Source organism: Lactuca sativa, chromosome 5, assembly GCF_002870075.4.
Source record: "Lactuca sativa cultivar Salinas chromosome 5, Lsat_Salinas_v11, whole genome shotgun sequence".
NCBI classification, from domain to species: domain Eukaryota; kingdom Viridiplantae; phylum Streptophyta; class Magnoliopsida; order Asterales; family Asteraceae; genus Lactuca; species Lactuca sativa.
In genome coordinates, this window is record NC_056627.2 from 183,760,055 (window position 1) to 183,775,146 (window position 15,092).

Genomic DNA, 15,092 nt, shown 5'->3' on the forward strand with positions numbered 1-15,092 from the left:
CTTCAAAAGTAAGCTGTACGGCCCCTTCTATACTTTTTATGTTTTCGAGGGAGAATACATGTATTACTCATTTTTACGTAACAACCATGTATTATTTTTATGATTCGAATGAAAAAATAATACAAAGAGTGTGAATGAAAAAAAATACCATATGAATTATCTTTAGAATAACACAAAGATAATTAGATGAAAAAATAACACAATAATAGTCTTAATGAAAAAATAAAATTAGATAATCCGACCGAAAAAAAAGCAACTCAACATTAAAATAATAATAAAAATGGATGAATGGTCTAACAACTAATTTATACATAATAGTCAGAATTAAGAAAAACAAAAATAGTCTGGAAATTCAAAAAATATATTTTTAATAATTATATAATAATATTATTATTATTATTTTAATTTTTATCATTCCCTTTTGTAAATATCCAATTTATGAACTCCTCAAGCCTATCCCTAAATTCTCTCAGTCCATTGAAGTCTGACGACAAGTGTTGGTGATCGTCCCTGCTTTCGCTGTTAGTCCGGGCGATATCTCTACCCAGTTAGATTTGTCTCATTTAACTCTACTCTCCTAATCAAGAAGGTGAGTAAAATCACCTTTTACTTGTTTTGAATCATTTGCTTGTTATCGTGTTCTCCTTTGGCTTGGAAAACACACAGTTCCACGAAAAAGAACAAGCAAACAATTTATTTTCAAGGTTAGGTATTCCGGATAACCAGTAGTAGGGGCTTGTAGCAGATCGAACCTTGTTTGTGTTCCGTTTTTAGGGTTTTATGATGTATTAAAACTCTGTCTCTCTTGTAAATACATGAACAAGAGATAATTTGTGTACATTTCTGTATTCTTCCAATTTTGACTAAAAATTCTACAGCACAATGGAGAAGCCTGATGATCTGAAGTTTGAAGCTGGCCAACTTGCTGAATCCAAAACATTTGAAGATGGATTCCGTGGTGCTTGGTTTAGATGCAAGGTATGTGAATATGATAATATCCATTTTCCAGTAAATATGGTAATAATTTAGATTTCTAAATCTAAACTCTAAAATTCCCATCAGATCAAGGATATAAACTTGAACCAGATTTTGGCCGAGTACTTTGACTTTGTAGATAAAGGTGAGTTGACTAACCCGCTATATATGAACCACTAATCACAATCTTTTCATCTGTTCTAAAATCATCACTTTCAATCAATTTGCAGTTGTTATTGAATGGACAAAGATATACGAATTGCCTCATTATGGAAGGAAGTCAAAGCAGATAAAGAAACAATTAATGGTGCGACCTCCATATCCTAAAATGTATCTCAAAAATGAAATGCCACCTGTCAATTCCATTACAGAAGTATGTGTTGTGATTGATGGTGAATGGAAAGTTGGGGATTTGATAGATTGGTGTAAAGATGATTGCTATTGGTCAGCAAGGATCATCAAAATATTGAGTGATGATGAGGTTCAGGTAATGAAAATTTATCATTTTTATTATTAGCTTATTACTTTCATCTTATAAATTATTATTTATTGTTATAAATTTGTAAATTATTATGTGTGTAGATTGAGTTGCCAATGCCTCCAGCTGGACAAGGGGGGATTTATAATGCATTTTGTAAGGATTTACGCCCATCATTAAACTGGACTCCATTAGAAGGCTGGACATTTCCTACCATGGTGCTTTTCTTTTTTCCTATTACAACATTCTACTTTGATTCATTTTTATAAATTTTGAGAAATTAGATATTTTCTAAGTAGAATCCTAGTAAATCTATGTTTTATTTTGTGTTCTCTAAAATTAATTTAAACTTGTGCTCACTGACATAAAATTTCGCATGCAGAGAGGTCAAGCTTCATGCAGCGCACAGCTTATTTTCCCATCACAGCAAGGTAAAGTAAATTTTAATTTAATATTTACATTAATTTTATCGTTTTTTTTTCAAAATATCGGTATAAACTTATCATTTCTAACATAAAATGTATTTTGTATGCCTTTCAAAGAAGGAATCTTTTTTACATAACCTTTTTGGGTTATTTTTGACGATTAGGATGATGAGGACATTTTTGTCTTTTGAAAAGACAGACTAGACATTGGAGAGTGAATCCCTGTCCCATCTTTTTTAGGTGGGACAAATGACATCATCGACAAAAAGTTGTACTTTTTGTCCGATTGATGTGAGTTCTTGTCCCACCTATTTGGGTGGGACAAAAGAACTATAATTGTTGTCTCATTGACATCCGTTCCAGTCCTAGTCCACTACATGCCAAATTCAGTACAATTTGTTTAAAAACTAATTTTTATTGTTTGAATTATAATTTTGACGGATTTTATTATAACCGTAAAAATCTTTTAGGCATGGATATTGAGAGTAGGGAGGAAGAAGTTGCTTCGCCTCAAAATGCATCTTCCACTTCTCAAATATCAGTAATTTCATTAGCAACTCCAATCGAAGAAGAAGAAGCATTGCAGAGTCAAGAAGTGAAAACCAGTGGTGATGATGTGGAAAAAGTGAGTTCTTCGGACAATATTTCAACGTTGCGTGTGGAAGAAAATAAAACAGATGATGATGATGCTTGGGATGATGTTGATCACAACATGATAGATTTAAATATAATGCACGAGGAGACATTAGAGGCATCCATTCTTGACCTTGAAGAACTTGCAAATAGAATAAAATGGCTTAAGAGCATTCTTGATAACAGTCGATCAAATTCAGGATCATGGAAGTTTGAAGGAGAAAGTTGATTGTTTTTAAACTTTTGTTGTTGTTTGTTGCTAAAGTACCAAGGTGAAGCAAGTTAGGTGTTGTGACTACTATTAGTATGTGTATGGCTTAAAAACCTGTTAATTAAGGTCTTTTGGTAATTAGTGAATAGAATTTCTCATTTTTACTAATGTGATTTTATTTGATTGTGCCATCCATAAGTAAGGTTAAATAATCATTTCGGCCTAATACAAAGAAAAATGAAATTGGATCATGTATGTAACGCCCTGTTCTGAATCAATTCCTAGTATGAGGCTGTGACTCGAAGGTCGATCATTATAAGGATTATGGTTCCTGGGAAAGTAAGATCTAGACCCATTTGGGTGCGGGTGATGTATTAAAAGTGATTCGGGTGTTCGGTTCGTGTTTTGGAACCTAGGGGTATTTCAGTAGAGTGGCAGTTTGGGCTTTTGTGGAAAATGGATTTTTGTTCGGAAGGTCTTAAGAACGGTTTGAGTTGATAGAAGTGTAGGGCTTCTCGCCATCTTTCCGTGGATATAAAAGTTTATCGAAAACGGACTTAGAACGAGGAAGTTATGATATTTTGAAGTTGATAGAATTGGTCCTTAAATGGAAATGTTTGGCAAGTAGGTGACATGCATGCAAGGTGGCCAGCGCATGAGTACGCTCAATGTAATCTGGGGTACGCCTAGCGTAGTGCTGGTTAGGTGAATCGCGGGTGCGGGACACGTACGCCCAACGTAGATCCAGGATCTCCAAAACCCTAATTCTTAAGGTTGACTCACTATTTAAAGCACCTTAAGTCTGAGGGGGTGCGCCTCTCTTTCATTCTCAGAATCTTAAACCTTAAATTCGAGTGGTAGCTTCATCCAAGGGTATTGTGAGCTTTGTGGGTGCATTTTTGGTGGTTTTTGGTGAACTTCAAGAAGTGGGAGCTCATTACAAGGTGTTGGTGCAAAAGAAAAGTTTCAGATCTGGGATTGTTGCTTCACTTCAGGCCTTTGCAAGGTATAAAGTCGTGAGCTTGATTAATCTCTTAGATCTCCTTTAGGATGAGTTTATGGACTCTTTTGGTCCCAAGAATGGATCTTTATGAGTCAAACACGTTTCTAGGTCCAGGGTTGCCACCCTTAGTGTCATATGAGTCCTTTATGCAGTAAATTTTCAATCTTCGGGGCTCTTTTGGGACCATGCATGAGATCTAGCCCTTTTCATGGAAGTTTGTTGTCACATTTCAAGTTTGGGCTCATTTGGTGGGTTGAAAGCCACCAAGTCATCAACTTTATGGATTAAGACGTTGAGGAGGACTAGGATCTATAATTGTAGCTTCTGGATTGAGGTATTAAGCACTTAATGGGAAAAATGGCTTAACAGAGGAGTACGCTGGGCGTACATGCAGGTACGCGCAGAGTACACCACATTCAGCTAGTACGCTCAACGTACATAGGAGTATGCCTCGCGTACACATTAGTTTTGGGCTCGGTGTTTTTTGGGCCTCGAGTTGGGCGAAGTAGTGGACGTTGGATTGTTGGGCCTTAGTGGGCCATCAGAAGTCAGATGTTTTTGGCCAATGATATGTTTGGGCCTAGGGTAAGGCCCATTAGAGGGATTAGGCCCAATTTAGCAAATTGGGCCATTAGTAGGCCACTAGTGGGCTTGGAAAGCCTACCTAGTATTGGGCTTTTGTGTTGGGATTGGGCCTTAGTTTGGATCATACTGGGCCAGGGGTAGAATGGTCATTTTTCCCCATGCATGAATTAAGGATTATGTTATGGGACCCAATTGCTAATTGGGTATATTGAGTGGTAGTGATAGCTCGGGAAGCTGGCGGAGCAGCAACTAAGGAATTCATGCTGGAAGCTTCTGCAGTGCACGGTGAGTCTTCTCACCATACCAATGGGTTTAAGGCACCAATGACGGCCAATTTATTTAGTTATGATGATTATTGTGAATGTGCTATCGATACGTTACGTATTATGTATGTGACCATGTGGGGGTTCCCATGACATTTAGTTATATGTGGTATGCTAGTTGATTGCGTGGTATTTGATATGCTAGTTGTCTTTGTGATGCTTATATGGAAAACCCCGGGAGATTCCCATGGCAGTGGATTGTGACCATGTGGGGGTTCCCATGGCACATGGTATAAGACCCTAGATGATTTCCATGGCATCCTATTACGTTTGTCCATTTATTTTGCATAATTTGTATTTGGTAGTGTAGACCGCGTGGGGGTTCCCGCGACAATTAGCCAAGACCATGTGGGGGTTCTAGTGGCGGCTAGTCAAGACCACGTGGGGGTTTCCCGTGGCGTTTGGTGTAAGACCTTGGAAGGTTTCCACGACATCCCTATATGTCTATATGCATGGCTTATGTGATATATGTAGCGTTTAAAGCTAATATGGTATGTGTTATGTAGATTTTGTGTGGGGTATGCCCTGGGGGGACTCACTAAGCTTCGTGCTTACAATTTTGTTTATGGTTTCAGGTATCATCGATTTGGAAATGAAGAGTTCGGATTGATCGCAGTGCACACACCTATGATTTCCGCAATGAAAGATTTTGGGATGAACTCTGATAAATGTTTTACTTAATGATGATTTGAAATATTTGAAATAAATGGTATCAATGTTTTAGCTATATTAGAAATGGAAATTTTACCTTTGAAAATTGGGTCGTTACAAGTTGGTATCAGAGCCTTGGTTTGAGGGATTCAGACAAACTTTCGAGTGAGTCTGAACTCAAACTGAGGATCTGTAAAGTTTTCAAAAGAAAAATGTTTTTAAGTAAAGAATTTCTAAAACAAGAAAGGGTGTGGCGCATGCAATCGGCTGAGCTCAAGTAAGTTTCCCAGAATACCCACATTTGTTATCTGTTATGATTTGATTTATGAATCTGAAAATCACATGCTAGTTAAGGCTAGGAGAGATGCCTTTATATGTTGTATGAACTGGTAGACTTGCATGCTAGTGATGAGTTGTCAGCGATAGATTGGCCTGATATGAGATGCTTGTAGTCTTGGAGTAGTGGATGCCATGCTAGAAGGAGAATGATTCTCGGTATTGATAACTGTTAAGTGTATGTTTTAAAAATTGTATACAATTAGGACTCATTTCCTATTCTGTGTACAATTTGCATGCATAAAGGCAGCCAACAGTGAGGATATATGGACGTGGACATCGTGGGTTGTGGTATGTGGGCCGAATGTTTTATGATAGTTCTTGGATTGCAGTGCTACTGCACGAATGCTGCTTTCTTTGTGCTTTGTGGAACTCTTGAGTGATGGGAGTCAGCTACTAAGTGGATATGACGATATCCATGAGGTGGATGGCTGGCATCATGGGGAGTTCTTCAGCAGCTGATGGCACGGCAAGGTTGGGAACCTAGGAAAGCCTAGGATATGCTCCAGTGAGCTTAGTGGGGCAGTTCAGTGAAGTTGGAGGAGTAGCCTAGGAGGTGCTACAGTAGAGATTGTCTTGCTGTTTCACAAACATTTAGTATACCGGTGGAGTAAGTGACTTAAAGGATTCGGGAGGATTACCGAGGAAAGTATGGGTAGTTGTGGAAGGTAGTATTAGGCCTGTACTATTGAAAGCACATGATCCATACTCGAATCGGTAAGAGTCTTGGAGAATATGAGAAGCTTACGGGAAGGAGAATTCTTGGTTATGATTGGACGTGGGGGATAGCTGCGGTGCAAAATGCGAATGAGAATGCATGGGTGGAACCAAGGTTTGGTCCCAGCTCCAGTGGTGAGCCAGTTAGCGGAAGGACTGCCAGAATTTGAGTTCGCCTTGTATCTCTTGTATCAGGCGGCAAGGATTGATGGTGCGATCTATTGCACTTTTGGAGTTTGAAACTGTCTTGGGAATAGTTTGTAGCCGGTTTAGAGCAGAGGTTGCTCCAGCTACGGCGGTTCAGCCATTGACATTGAGCTGGTGAGTGTGTCAGGGTGCGAGACCCTGAATGAATGATACAGATCCCAGAGCCGAGGACGGAAGATTGATTAGGAGTACCTCAATGAGAGAGGTTCAGGTCAGGTAGATTAGAGGAGGATCTCGGGCGGAGACCCAAAAGTTCGGAGCAACTTTTGAGAGGCCAGCAGGACGGATCCAGTGCAATGCTTGCGGAACTACACGATGGAGTTTCATTCCAAGGGTTTGGATTGTCATTGGATCAGAATAAAGTGTTACATCATTTTCTTAGGGTGGTCGAGGTAACTCGGGAAGAGGTGGTCAGGATTCCTCCAGATGTTGCGGATATGCTATCTTCGGCCATTCCCGGTGGATATCGGGAATTTGCACCGCTTTGGAATTGTGATAAGTTAGATCTCGGTTCGGTTCTCTGCTATTGTCTGGGTTAGCAAGGGTTGTCAGATGCCATACAGTATGTCAATGAATCTTTGAGGAATCTTCAGACGGACGTATCTCGCGGAGTGGGTTCCGCATATACCACAATGGAGGTGGGAGGAGTCACCATGGTTCATTCTCAGCTCGTCTTTAATGTAAAGACATGAACCAGACAATGGAGAAGCTTGGTGTTCTTAAGTTTGAAGTTGGTCAACTGGCTGAAACCAAAACATTTGAGAAAGGGTATCGTTCTGCTTGGTTCAAATGCAAGGTATCTCTTCATTCAATTACTTAATACTGTTGTCATTTTAGTGTAAATAATCTAGATGAAATTATGATTTATGATATATTATTTTTCCCTTCATCAGATTATGGATATAAGCTTGAAGAAGAACAAGATTTTACCTGAGTACTATGATTTTCCAGATGAAGGTGAGTTGACTAATCTTGTGACTTATGTTATGAATGGAAGTATGTTCCTATTTCTATCATTTAATCTTTTCTATAAATTTATCATAGAAGCATGGATTCTACTTCTAGTTATACTTTAATTTAATTTGCAGAGATTAAATGGGAAAATATATACGAAATTCCTCCTTATCGTAGAAAGTCTAAGAATATTAAAAAACAACTAATGGCTCGGCCTCAATATCCTCAAATATATCACAAAAATGAAATGCCAGCTGTGAATTCAATTTCAGAAGCACGTGTTATCATTGATGGTGTATGGAAGAGTGGGGATTTGGTAGACTGGTTTGAAGATGATTGTTATTGGTCTGCAAGTATTATCAAAATATTGAGTGATGAGAGGGTTAAGGTAATTGTTTTAAAAAAAGTAATAACTTTTTTAATCATTATTATATGTTTTTCTTGTCTATAATTTTATATCTTGTGTAGATAGAGTTGCCAAAGCCTCAAGCTGGACAAGGGAAGGTTTATGTAGCATTTTGTAAGGATCTACGCCCTTCCTTAGATTGGTCTCCAAGTAAAGGCTGGATAGTGCCTACCATGGTACTTTTCCTTTTTCCTATTATAGCAATGTACTTTTATTCATTTTATAAAATTTGAGAGATTAGGGTTTATGTTTAAAGGAATATTAAACTAATCATTTCAAGTCCCCAAAAATACTACTTATAGAGGTTAAAATAAAAGAAAATAAATTATGTATGCCAAATAATACGGTGTTATATGTATACACCTATAATGTTTAATTTTTTTGCTTCATAGAGGAAAGTTGATGGAATTTGAATTTCATCATTATGCTAAACATATCTTCATTATTGATAAATTTCACATGCAGAGAGGTCGGACTTCATGTAATGCACAACTTATTTTCCCATCACCAAAAGGTAAAAAAGTAAATTGCATGTGAATAACACTTGCAATTATCTACACATCTTTACTTCATATGTTAGTTTCATCCTACAACTTTAAATCGGGAACTTGTAGTGTTTTTACCGATGACGAGGGCATTTACGTCTTTTTTAAAAGACAGACAAGAGGCCGAGAGTGAGTTCTTGTCCTACCTTTTTTGATGCAACAAGAAACTGTAATTTTTGTACCATTTAAAACTTATAATTTTTGTTTCACTAACATCGGTCATTGTTCCACTTTTAATAGTCAAACAAAAAGTTGTAAAATTTGTCATCTGTCCCACTTTTTTAGGTCCCGTTTTTTTGGGTGGGACAAAAAGTTGTACTTTTTTGTCCTACCAAAGTTTTGTCCTATTGACATTAGTAGTACAATGTGCCATGTCATGTTTATGTCATGTCTGGTAATGGTTTTTAAATAAAACCACATCTTTTGTTCTAATAATTAATGCCATATGTCTCGAAATACAAATTAAACATTCTAATTTTCATGGATTTTGTATTTTTATGGTAAAATGTAACATCTTTTAGGCATGGATACTGAGAGGGAAGAAATTGCTACGCCTCTAAATGCATCTTCAACATCCCGTACATCAGTAATTTCATTAAGGGATCCAATGGAGGAATTACCGAATAGTCAAGAAGTGAAAATAGATGATGATGATGATGTGGAAAAGGTGAGTTCTTCAGATAGTATTTCAACTATGCATGTGGAAGAAAGTGAAAAAGAAGATGATACTTGGAAAGATGTAGATTACAACATTATAGATTTGAATATCATGCATGAAAAGACATTAGAAGCATCAATTCTTGACCTTGAAGAACTTGCTAATAGAATAAAATGGCTTAGGGATATTTTGGATAACAATAAATCAGGGTCAGGATCTTGGATGTTTGCAGACAACATTCATCAACCAAAGTAACTTGATACAATAGTTGATTGTAAATAATAGTTTTACTTTTGTTTTTATGGAATTGTTTGATGGAAATGCCTATATGATTAGTAAATTAGATGCATTGATCAAATTATGATATTTTTCATTTTACAAGATTGGATTGGGATTTAGAGGATTTTTATCAAAGTGAAATAGTCAAATGGATAACTTTACTTTGAAAACATTTGTAATAAGAAGCATGGTTACAAAAAAAAATGGTTCCTTATTTCATTTTTACAAAGATCATAGATCTTACTTTGGCAAAGGAGATTACACTCTTAGTCCATAAAACCTAGAAGTTTCAACTTGCAAACATTTGCAACTAACTGAAACACAAAATGAAGAGTCGCATCTTGTCAAAAAGATCATATGATTATTGAAAAGTCGAGACACAAGAACATGGAAAGTGAAGAACCCAACCGTATCACAAAGGGATGAATATGTCGATTTTGATTTGAATGGATCAAATTGTGAGACTTGTTGCAATGATGTGCACAATTCGAGTTGAAGGGACGAAGTTAGAAGCGCTTTTGGCATCATCCGGAACTTTGTCTTGAAATTTCGAATCTGATTTCTTTGTTCTAGGGCGTAGAGTGGCAAACTGTTGACTTAAAGTGAAAGTGTAGGACCGGATCGCAGTAAGATCGGAGGTTTATGACGTAGATCTTACATAAAATTAGATCTCTTTATAGACCATGATTAAAACTTAATTTTGGGATCTTAAGATCGTACAATCGAGATCTTAACATCGATAACGATAATCAAACAAAATGGTTTTGATATAAATTTTAATTTAAAATTTTGAAAAATAAAACATAGATATGGAAGTTGATGCAACAAGTGAAAACTTGTAAAAGACAAATCAATTATTGCTGATAATATTATACTCAGAGTGTGTTTGGTATGACGAAATGATATAAAAAATGAATGAAATAAATAATGTAATGGGATGACAAAATAATCGAATGATCATCCGTCATGCTTGTTTAGCTCGGATGAAGAGAATAAATCACTCAAAAATGTTCTTTGATATGTATAATTAAAAAACTAAATATTAAACTGAAATACAAAAACAAGGTTGTAGTTTATAAATGAGTTTTGACTCAAATGACCATTAAAGTCTGGATTTTAACTTGATTAAACCATTAAACATTTGATTATGCTAAATTAGACCAAAAAGTCTCAACTTTTGTTTGTTTTGTCTATTCTGACAACCTGTTATCTCTGGTTCCAGCTTCGTGATAGCCTACTTGGCTTAAGTAGGGGTAAAACTGTAACACCGTAAATTTCAAACAAATTTTCATTTAAAAATAATCGTTAAATTCTTAAAAACACTTTTCTTAAAATCTCATTCATAATCGAATTACAAAACATAACTCCATTTTCACTTGCATAATAAACCAGGATCCTCAAAACATGACTCTTTCTCTGGAGTGTACAATCGAGCCGGTGCCGTCCCGTGATCCTAAGAGAAACCTGAAACACATAATACAAAACACTGTAAGCACGAAGCTTAGTGAGTTCCCCAAAATATCACACATAACACATATTAGCCACTTGAGGCTACAACTCTGTGGGTCCGTGGACCCTACTCTGTGAACCTTCCGGTTCTAACTCTGTAACATGCACAACATAAATCACATAGAAATAATGCAGTACAACACATAACATACATAGCATACAAATACTCTGTCACATAACTCTGGTTACCTACTCAAGGTAAAGTATAGTGAGAAGACTCACCTGGCAATCAGAAAGCAATTATCTGCACATGCGAACCTCGGACTCGCCACCGCCTAACACATAAGGCAAATATCTCTAACTAATGCTCGAAGTCCCAACTCTAATTAACCGGCGATTACTCTATCCCTCTCTAGTCAGGTAATGGGTAAAAGACCATTTTACCCCTCCCTGACCTCTATTACCTCTGTTGACCAAAACTCCCAAAGTCAACATAAGACAACTCAAGTCAACGGTCAACACTGACCAGACTCGGCGAGTACACAAGAGTGACTCGGCGAGTCCATGCAGGTTCTCTAAATCCTTTTTAAACCTCTTAGACACGACGAGTTCCCTCTCCACTCGTCGAGTTACTCGGCAACGAATCGCGGGGCAACCCCGACTCGACTCGTCGAGTCTGCCTATGGACTCGGCGAGTTGCTCCCATGACAACCCTCATATGACCTTCTAAGGTCAGATCTGCTTCACCAAACCATAAATCTAACTCCCTCAAAGCCAATAACCACGAAAAGGTCGAACCTTGGGCACTCATGCAAGGTTCTACAAGCTCATTTGGGTGAAACCCTTCATTACATAACAACCCTAGCTCAAAACTCCAAATAGAATGCATAAAGCAGGATGGAAGGGACTCTCTGGACCTCTTTGGGTCCAGATCTATGGCTTCACACTCAATGGGACACTATACTCCACAAATCAAGCCATAAAAGAAGCTAGAAAACCCTAAAATCACCAATCTTAACCAAAATAGAAAAGGGAGAACGATTTGATACCTCTATGGTGAAGATGCAAGCTCAGAAGCTCTGAATCAACACCCCCCTTGACCTCCATTTGCTGGAAATGACTACTCCATTGCACAACCACCTCAAGAATATCCAAAATGGCTCTTCTTCACTCTCTCAGCTCTCTGGTTCGATAGGAGTCTCTCAAAGGTGTAGGTGGCTGCCACTGAAGGCCATAAGGGCCTTTAAATAGGTCCCAAACCTGGACAATTAGGGTTTTCCTTGACAGCGCCGACTCGGCGAGTCCAAATACCCGACTCGTCGAGTCCCTTCATTAAACTGGTCCCCAAAACGCGATCCTACTCGACGAGTTGAGGTGTCAACTCGCCGAGTCTCCTCATTCCCTAATATAAAATACTCAAATTCACATACCTGGATATCTGGATGTTACAATTCTCCCCCACTTGAATTAGATTTCGTCCCCGAAATCACTCCTGAACCACCCAAAACTTAAATCATTAACCCGAAAGGCACCACCGAAATGATCCTCATACCGCCAGGATATCTTTCTCTAGAGACATCCAAAATCACATGGAACCTCCAAAACAAGGTCTAAACCAACAGTTTCGCCGCTAGAAATACGCCTTCCCAATAACCAGAAAATCTAGTGGCCTGAACCGCCTCCAGACCGCCTACTCGAGCGATCACCATGATAATTGCTCCTCGAATAACAACCCTGCTTTCTCACTGGTTTTCCGATTCTCATACGACCATATCCAACAACCGACTATCTCTCCTCCAAAACTAATCATGCCATAACTGACGAACCCCACCCCTGCGAATAAAAGGGTTCACACTCCATCGGGGCACATCTTTTAAAACTGCTATCAGAAACCATCCGAACAAAAATCCTGACACTCTGCCCTCAGACACAGAAGCATAACCATGCTTGCTCAGAAGTGTCCTCAACATCTCATTCATAAGCCTTCGCTCCAAATTCCATATCTCTTTTAACACCACACAAGGTCTGACCTCAGCCCCAAAAAAAATTGAACCTCCACGGTTACCCATCATCATGATCCAAAATGTCTCACTGAATTCCTCCTCGCATCAACTATCTCAGCCCAATGGCACACCAGTCACGAAATCCTCATTAACTCATACAAGGACTGCAACCCAACCGAAGATCAACTCAACCCCGACCTCGGATGTTAGCTGCGCACATCTCCTATGCATCTCGCGATATCTCTTGCACCCGAGTACTGACCTATACAGGTAAAAATATCCGACGATAACACTACCTCCCATCCGAGAATTTACCTCAGAAGTCTAGAATCTCATCTCGTTATCCTCCCACTATCAAAGCCAAACTCAACTCGAGAGTTTGGGTCCGACCCAAAGTTGAAACCTCGTGCCCTAATAAAACATTGGTCTCATGACTCACCCTACGCCCCACGCGAATACCATTTCCCAATTTCCTCATGCTGCGACAAACACAACTCAACTCAACTCAAAATATAATAATTCCCGAGTGAGAAGGAGACCCTCGTCTCGCCCCTTGCCTAACCACCAAGCTCCAACAACTCGATACTAGGCTACTCGAGCCTAAAACTCTTCTGCATCATACTCTGATCGGAGAACACTTCATCATCACACTCTCTTGCCGCCTAGAATACTACGGCTCCTCAACATCACCAAAAACTTCTGACCAGTGAGTACTACGGCTCCCCGTAGCATCACAACACCCTCTAACCAGTGAATACTACAGGTCCCCGTAGCATCACAACATCCTCTGACTAGTGAATACTACATCTCCTCGTAGCATCACAACACTCTCTAACCAGTGAATACTACAGCTCCCCGTAGCATCACAACATCCTCTGACTAGTGAAAACTACAGCTCCCCGTAGCATCACACCACTCTCTGACTAGTGAATACTACGGCTCCCCGTAGCATCACAACACTCGCTCCCAATACCCCATAATCTAATTCTCATATCACACTACACTATGTCCACTAGCTCATGCTCCGTGGACTATCATAGTTGTCTACACACACTTTCCCCAATTATGCATCATAAATTATGACGACAATCGTCATAATAAAATACCTCTTTCTTCAAAAAAATCCACATTCTTAAATAATCCTTCCTGATGACAACTCCCAAGGCTCCCACTGGAACCATAGATACTTGATACACCACAAGTCATCTCAACTCAAGATTCTCGAATAACTACGAAATCAAGATATCATACCCGGATACCTCGGAACACCCTAACAGAACATCACAAGATCCTACCACAACCACTGATCTCCTGCCCCAAGCATTATATAGATACAATAATACATTTCCTCTGAACCCCATAATCAGATCTTCATTTTTCCTAATGCGCAACTTCGGTGTATCCAAATACTCAATTGGAACACGAGAAAACACTAACGCTACGGAATACGCTGATAATTCTCCAAAACCCCTTTTTCCTACCACTCAAAATCCAACAAGAATACGCATACCGACCCGAGAGTTGGCTGCACAATCATTCTCTACCTACTTGCAACGACCCTGACCACTACCAGGTTCCTGACCATTGACCACCTGCCATGGAGACATTCATCCTTCTCAAACAAGTACTTACTGCATTAGCTCACTCTGACCCTTTCCTCGATCACCAATAACTCTGGTCATATGAATTCTTACCGCAGATCTCTATACCCCGCTTATAACCGCTCTTGACAAATCTTTGCTTTCTTCCATACGGTACCCAGTTCTCGCCCACTCAGGGTTCAAACCATCACCAATTGGCACACAACCATCCCACAAACTATTTTCACCAGCAAAATCGCACCTGCCCCTGGAAAGTGCTACGCAACGCCCGGTAATCCCCTTTAAGGAAATCAATCGATCTCATATACTCTGAACCTCAGATGAAATCCTCAAGAACTTATCGTCACGATTGCCTCTAGTCATTCCAAGTCTTGTACCAATCCAATACCAAACAACTCAACTGTCCAATAACATCACTGACTCATAGACTGAACCACGAAATCACCATACTCCCCCACCTCGACTCATCAACCAACGTTCCAACACATGGATCATCCCAAGAACAGGGACCCACTCCCATATTCAATACCCAACATAGATAGAAAAACCACTGCACTGATAAACTCGACTGGACTCCCCACTGATACCACTACAATACGCCCTACTACACTCAAATAGGTGCAACGTGGTCCTCGACTATCTCAGTTCCAACT

General features: G+C 39.0%; 1 protein-coding gene across 1 annotated transcript; it reads left to right on the forward strand.

Moving 5' to 3' along the window:
- The first annotated feature begins 429 nt into the window (after positions 1-429).
- Positions 430-2,890, forward strand: LOC111897272 (uncharacterized). Its single transcript, XM_023893231.2, has 7 exons — positions 430-589; positions 879-978; positions 1,063-1,120; positions 1,206-1,462; positions 1,558-1,671; positions 1,836-1,884; positions 2,349-2,890. Exons 2-7 carry the CDS (start codon positions 883-885, stop codon positions 2,738-2,740), a joined length of 966 nt encoding a protein of 321 aa, XP_023748999.1. The 5' UTR covers positions 430-589; positions 879-882; the 3' UTR covers positions 2,741-2,890.
- The last annotated feature ends 12,202 nt before the right edge of the window (positions 2,891-15,092 follow it).

Coding starts and splice junctions, on each gene's coding strand:
- LOC111897272 (XM_023893231.2), top strand. CDS start 883: ATGGAGAAGCCTGATGATCTGAAGTTTGAAGCTGGCCAACTTGCTGAA. Junction 1,121..1,205: donor CTTTGACTTTGTAGATAAAG/GTGAGTTGACTA, acceptor ATCAATTTGCAG/TTGTTATTGAATGGACAAAG. Junction 1,672..1,835: donor GCTGGACATTTCCTACCATG/GTGCTTTTCTTT, acceptor TTTCGCATGCAG/AGAGGTCAAGCTTCATGCAG.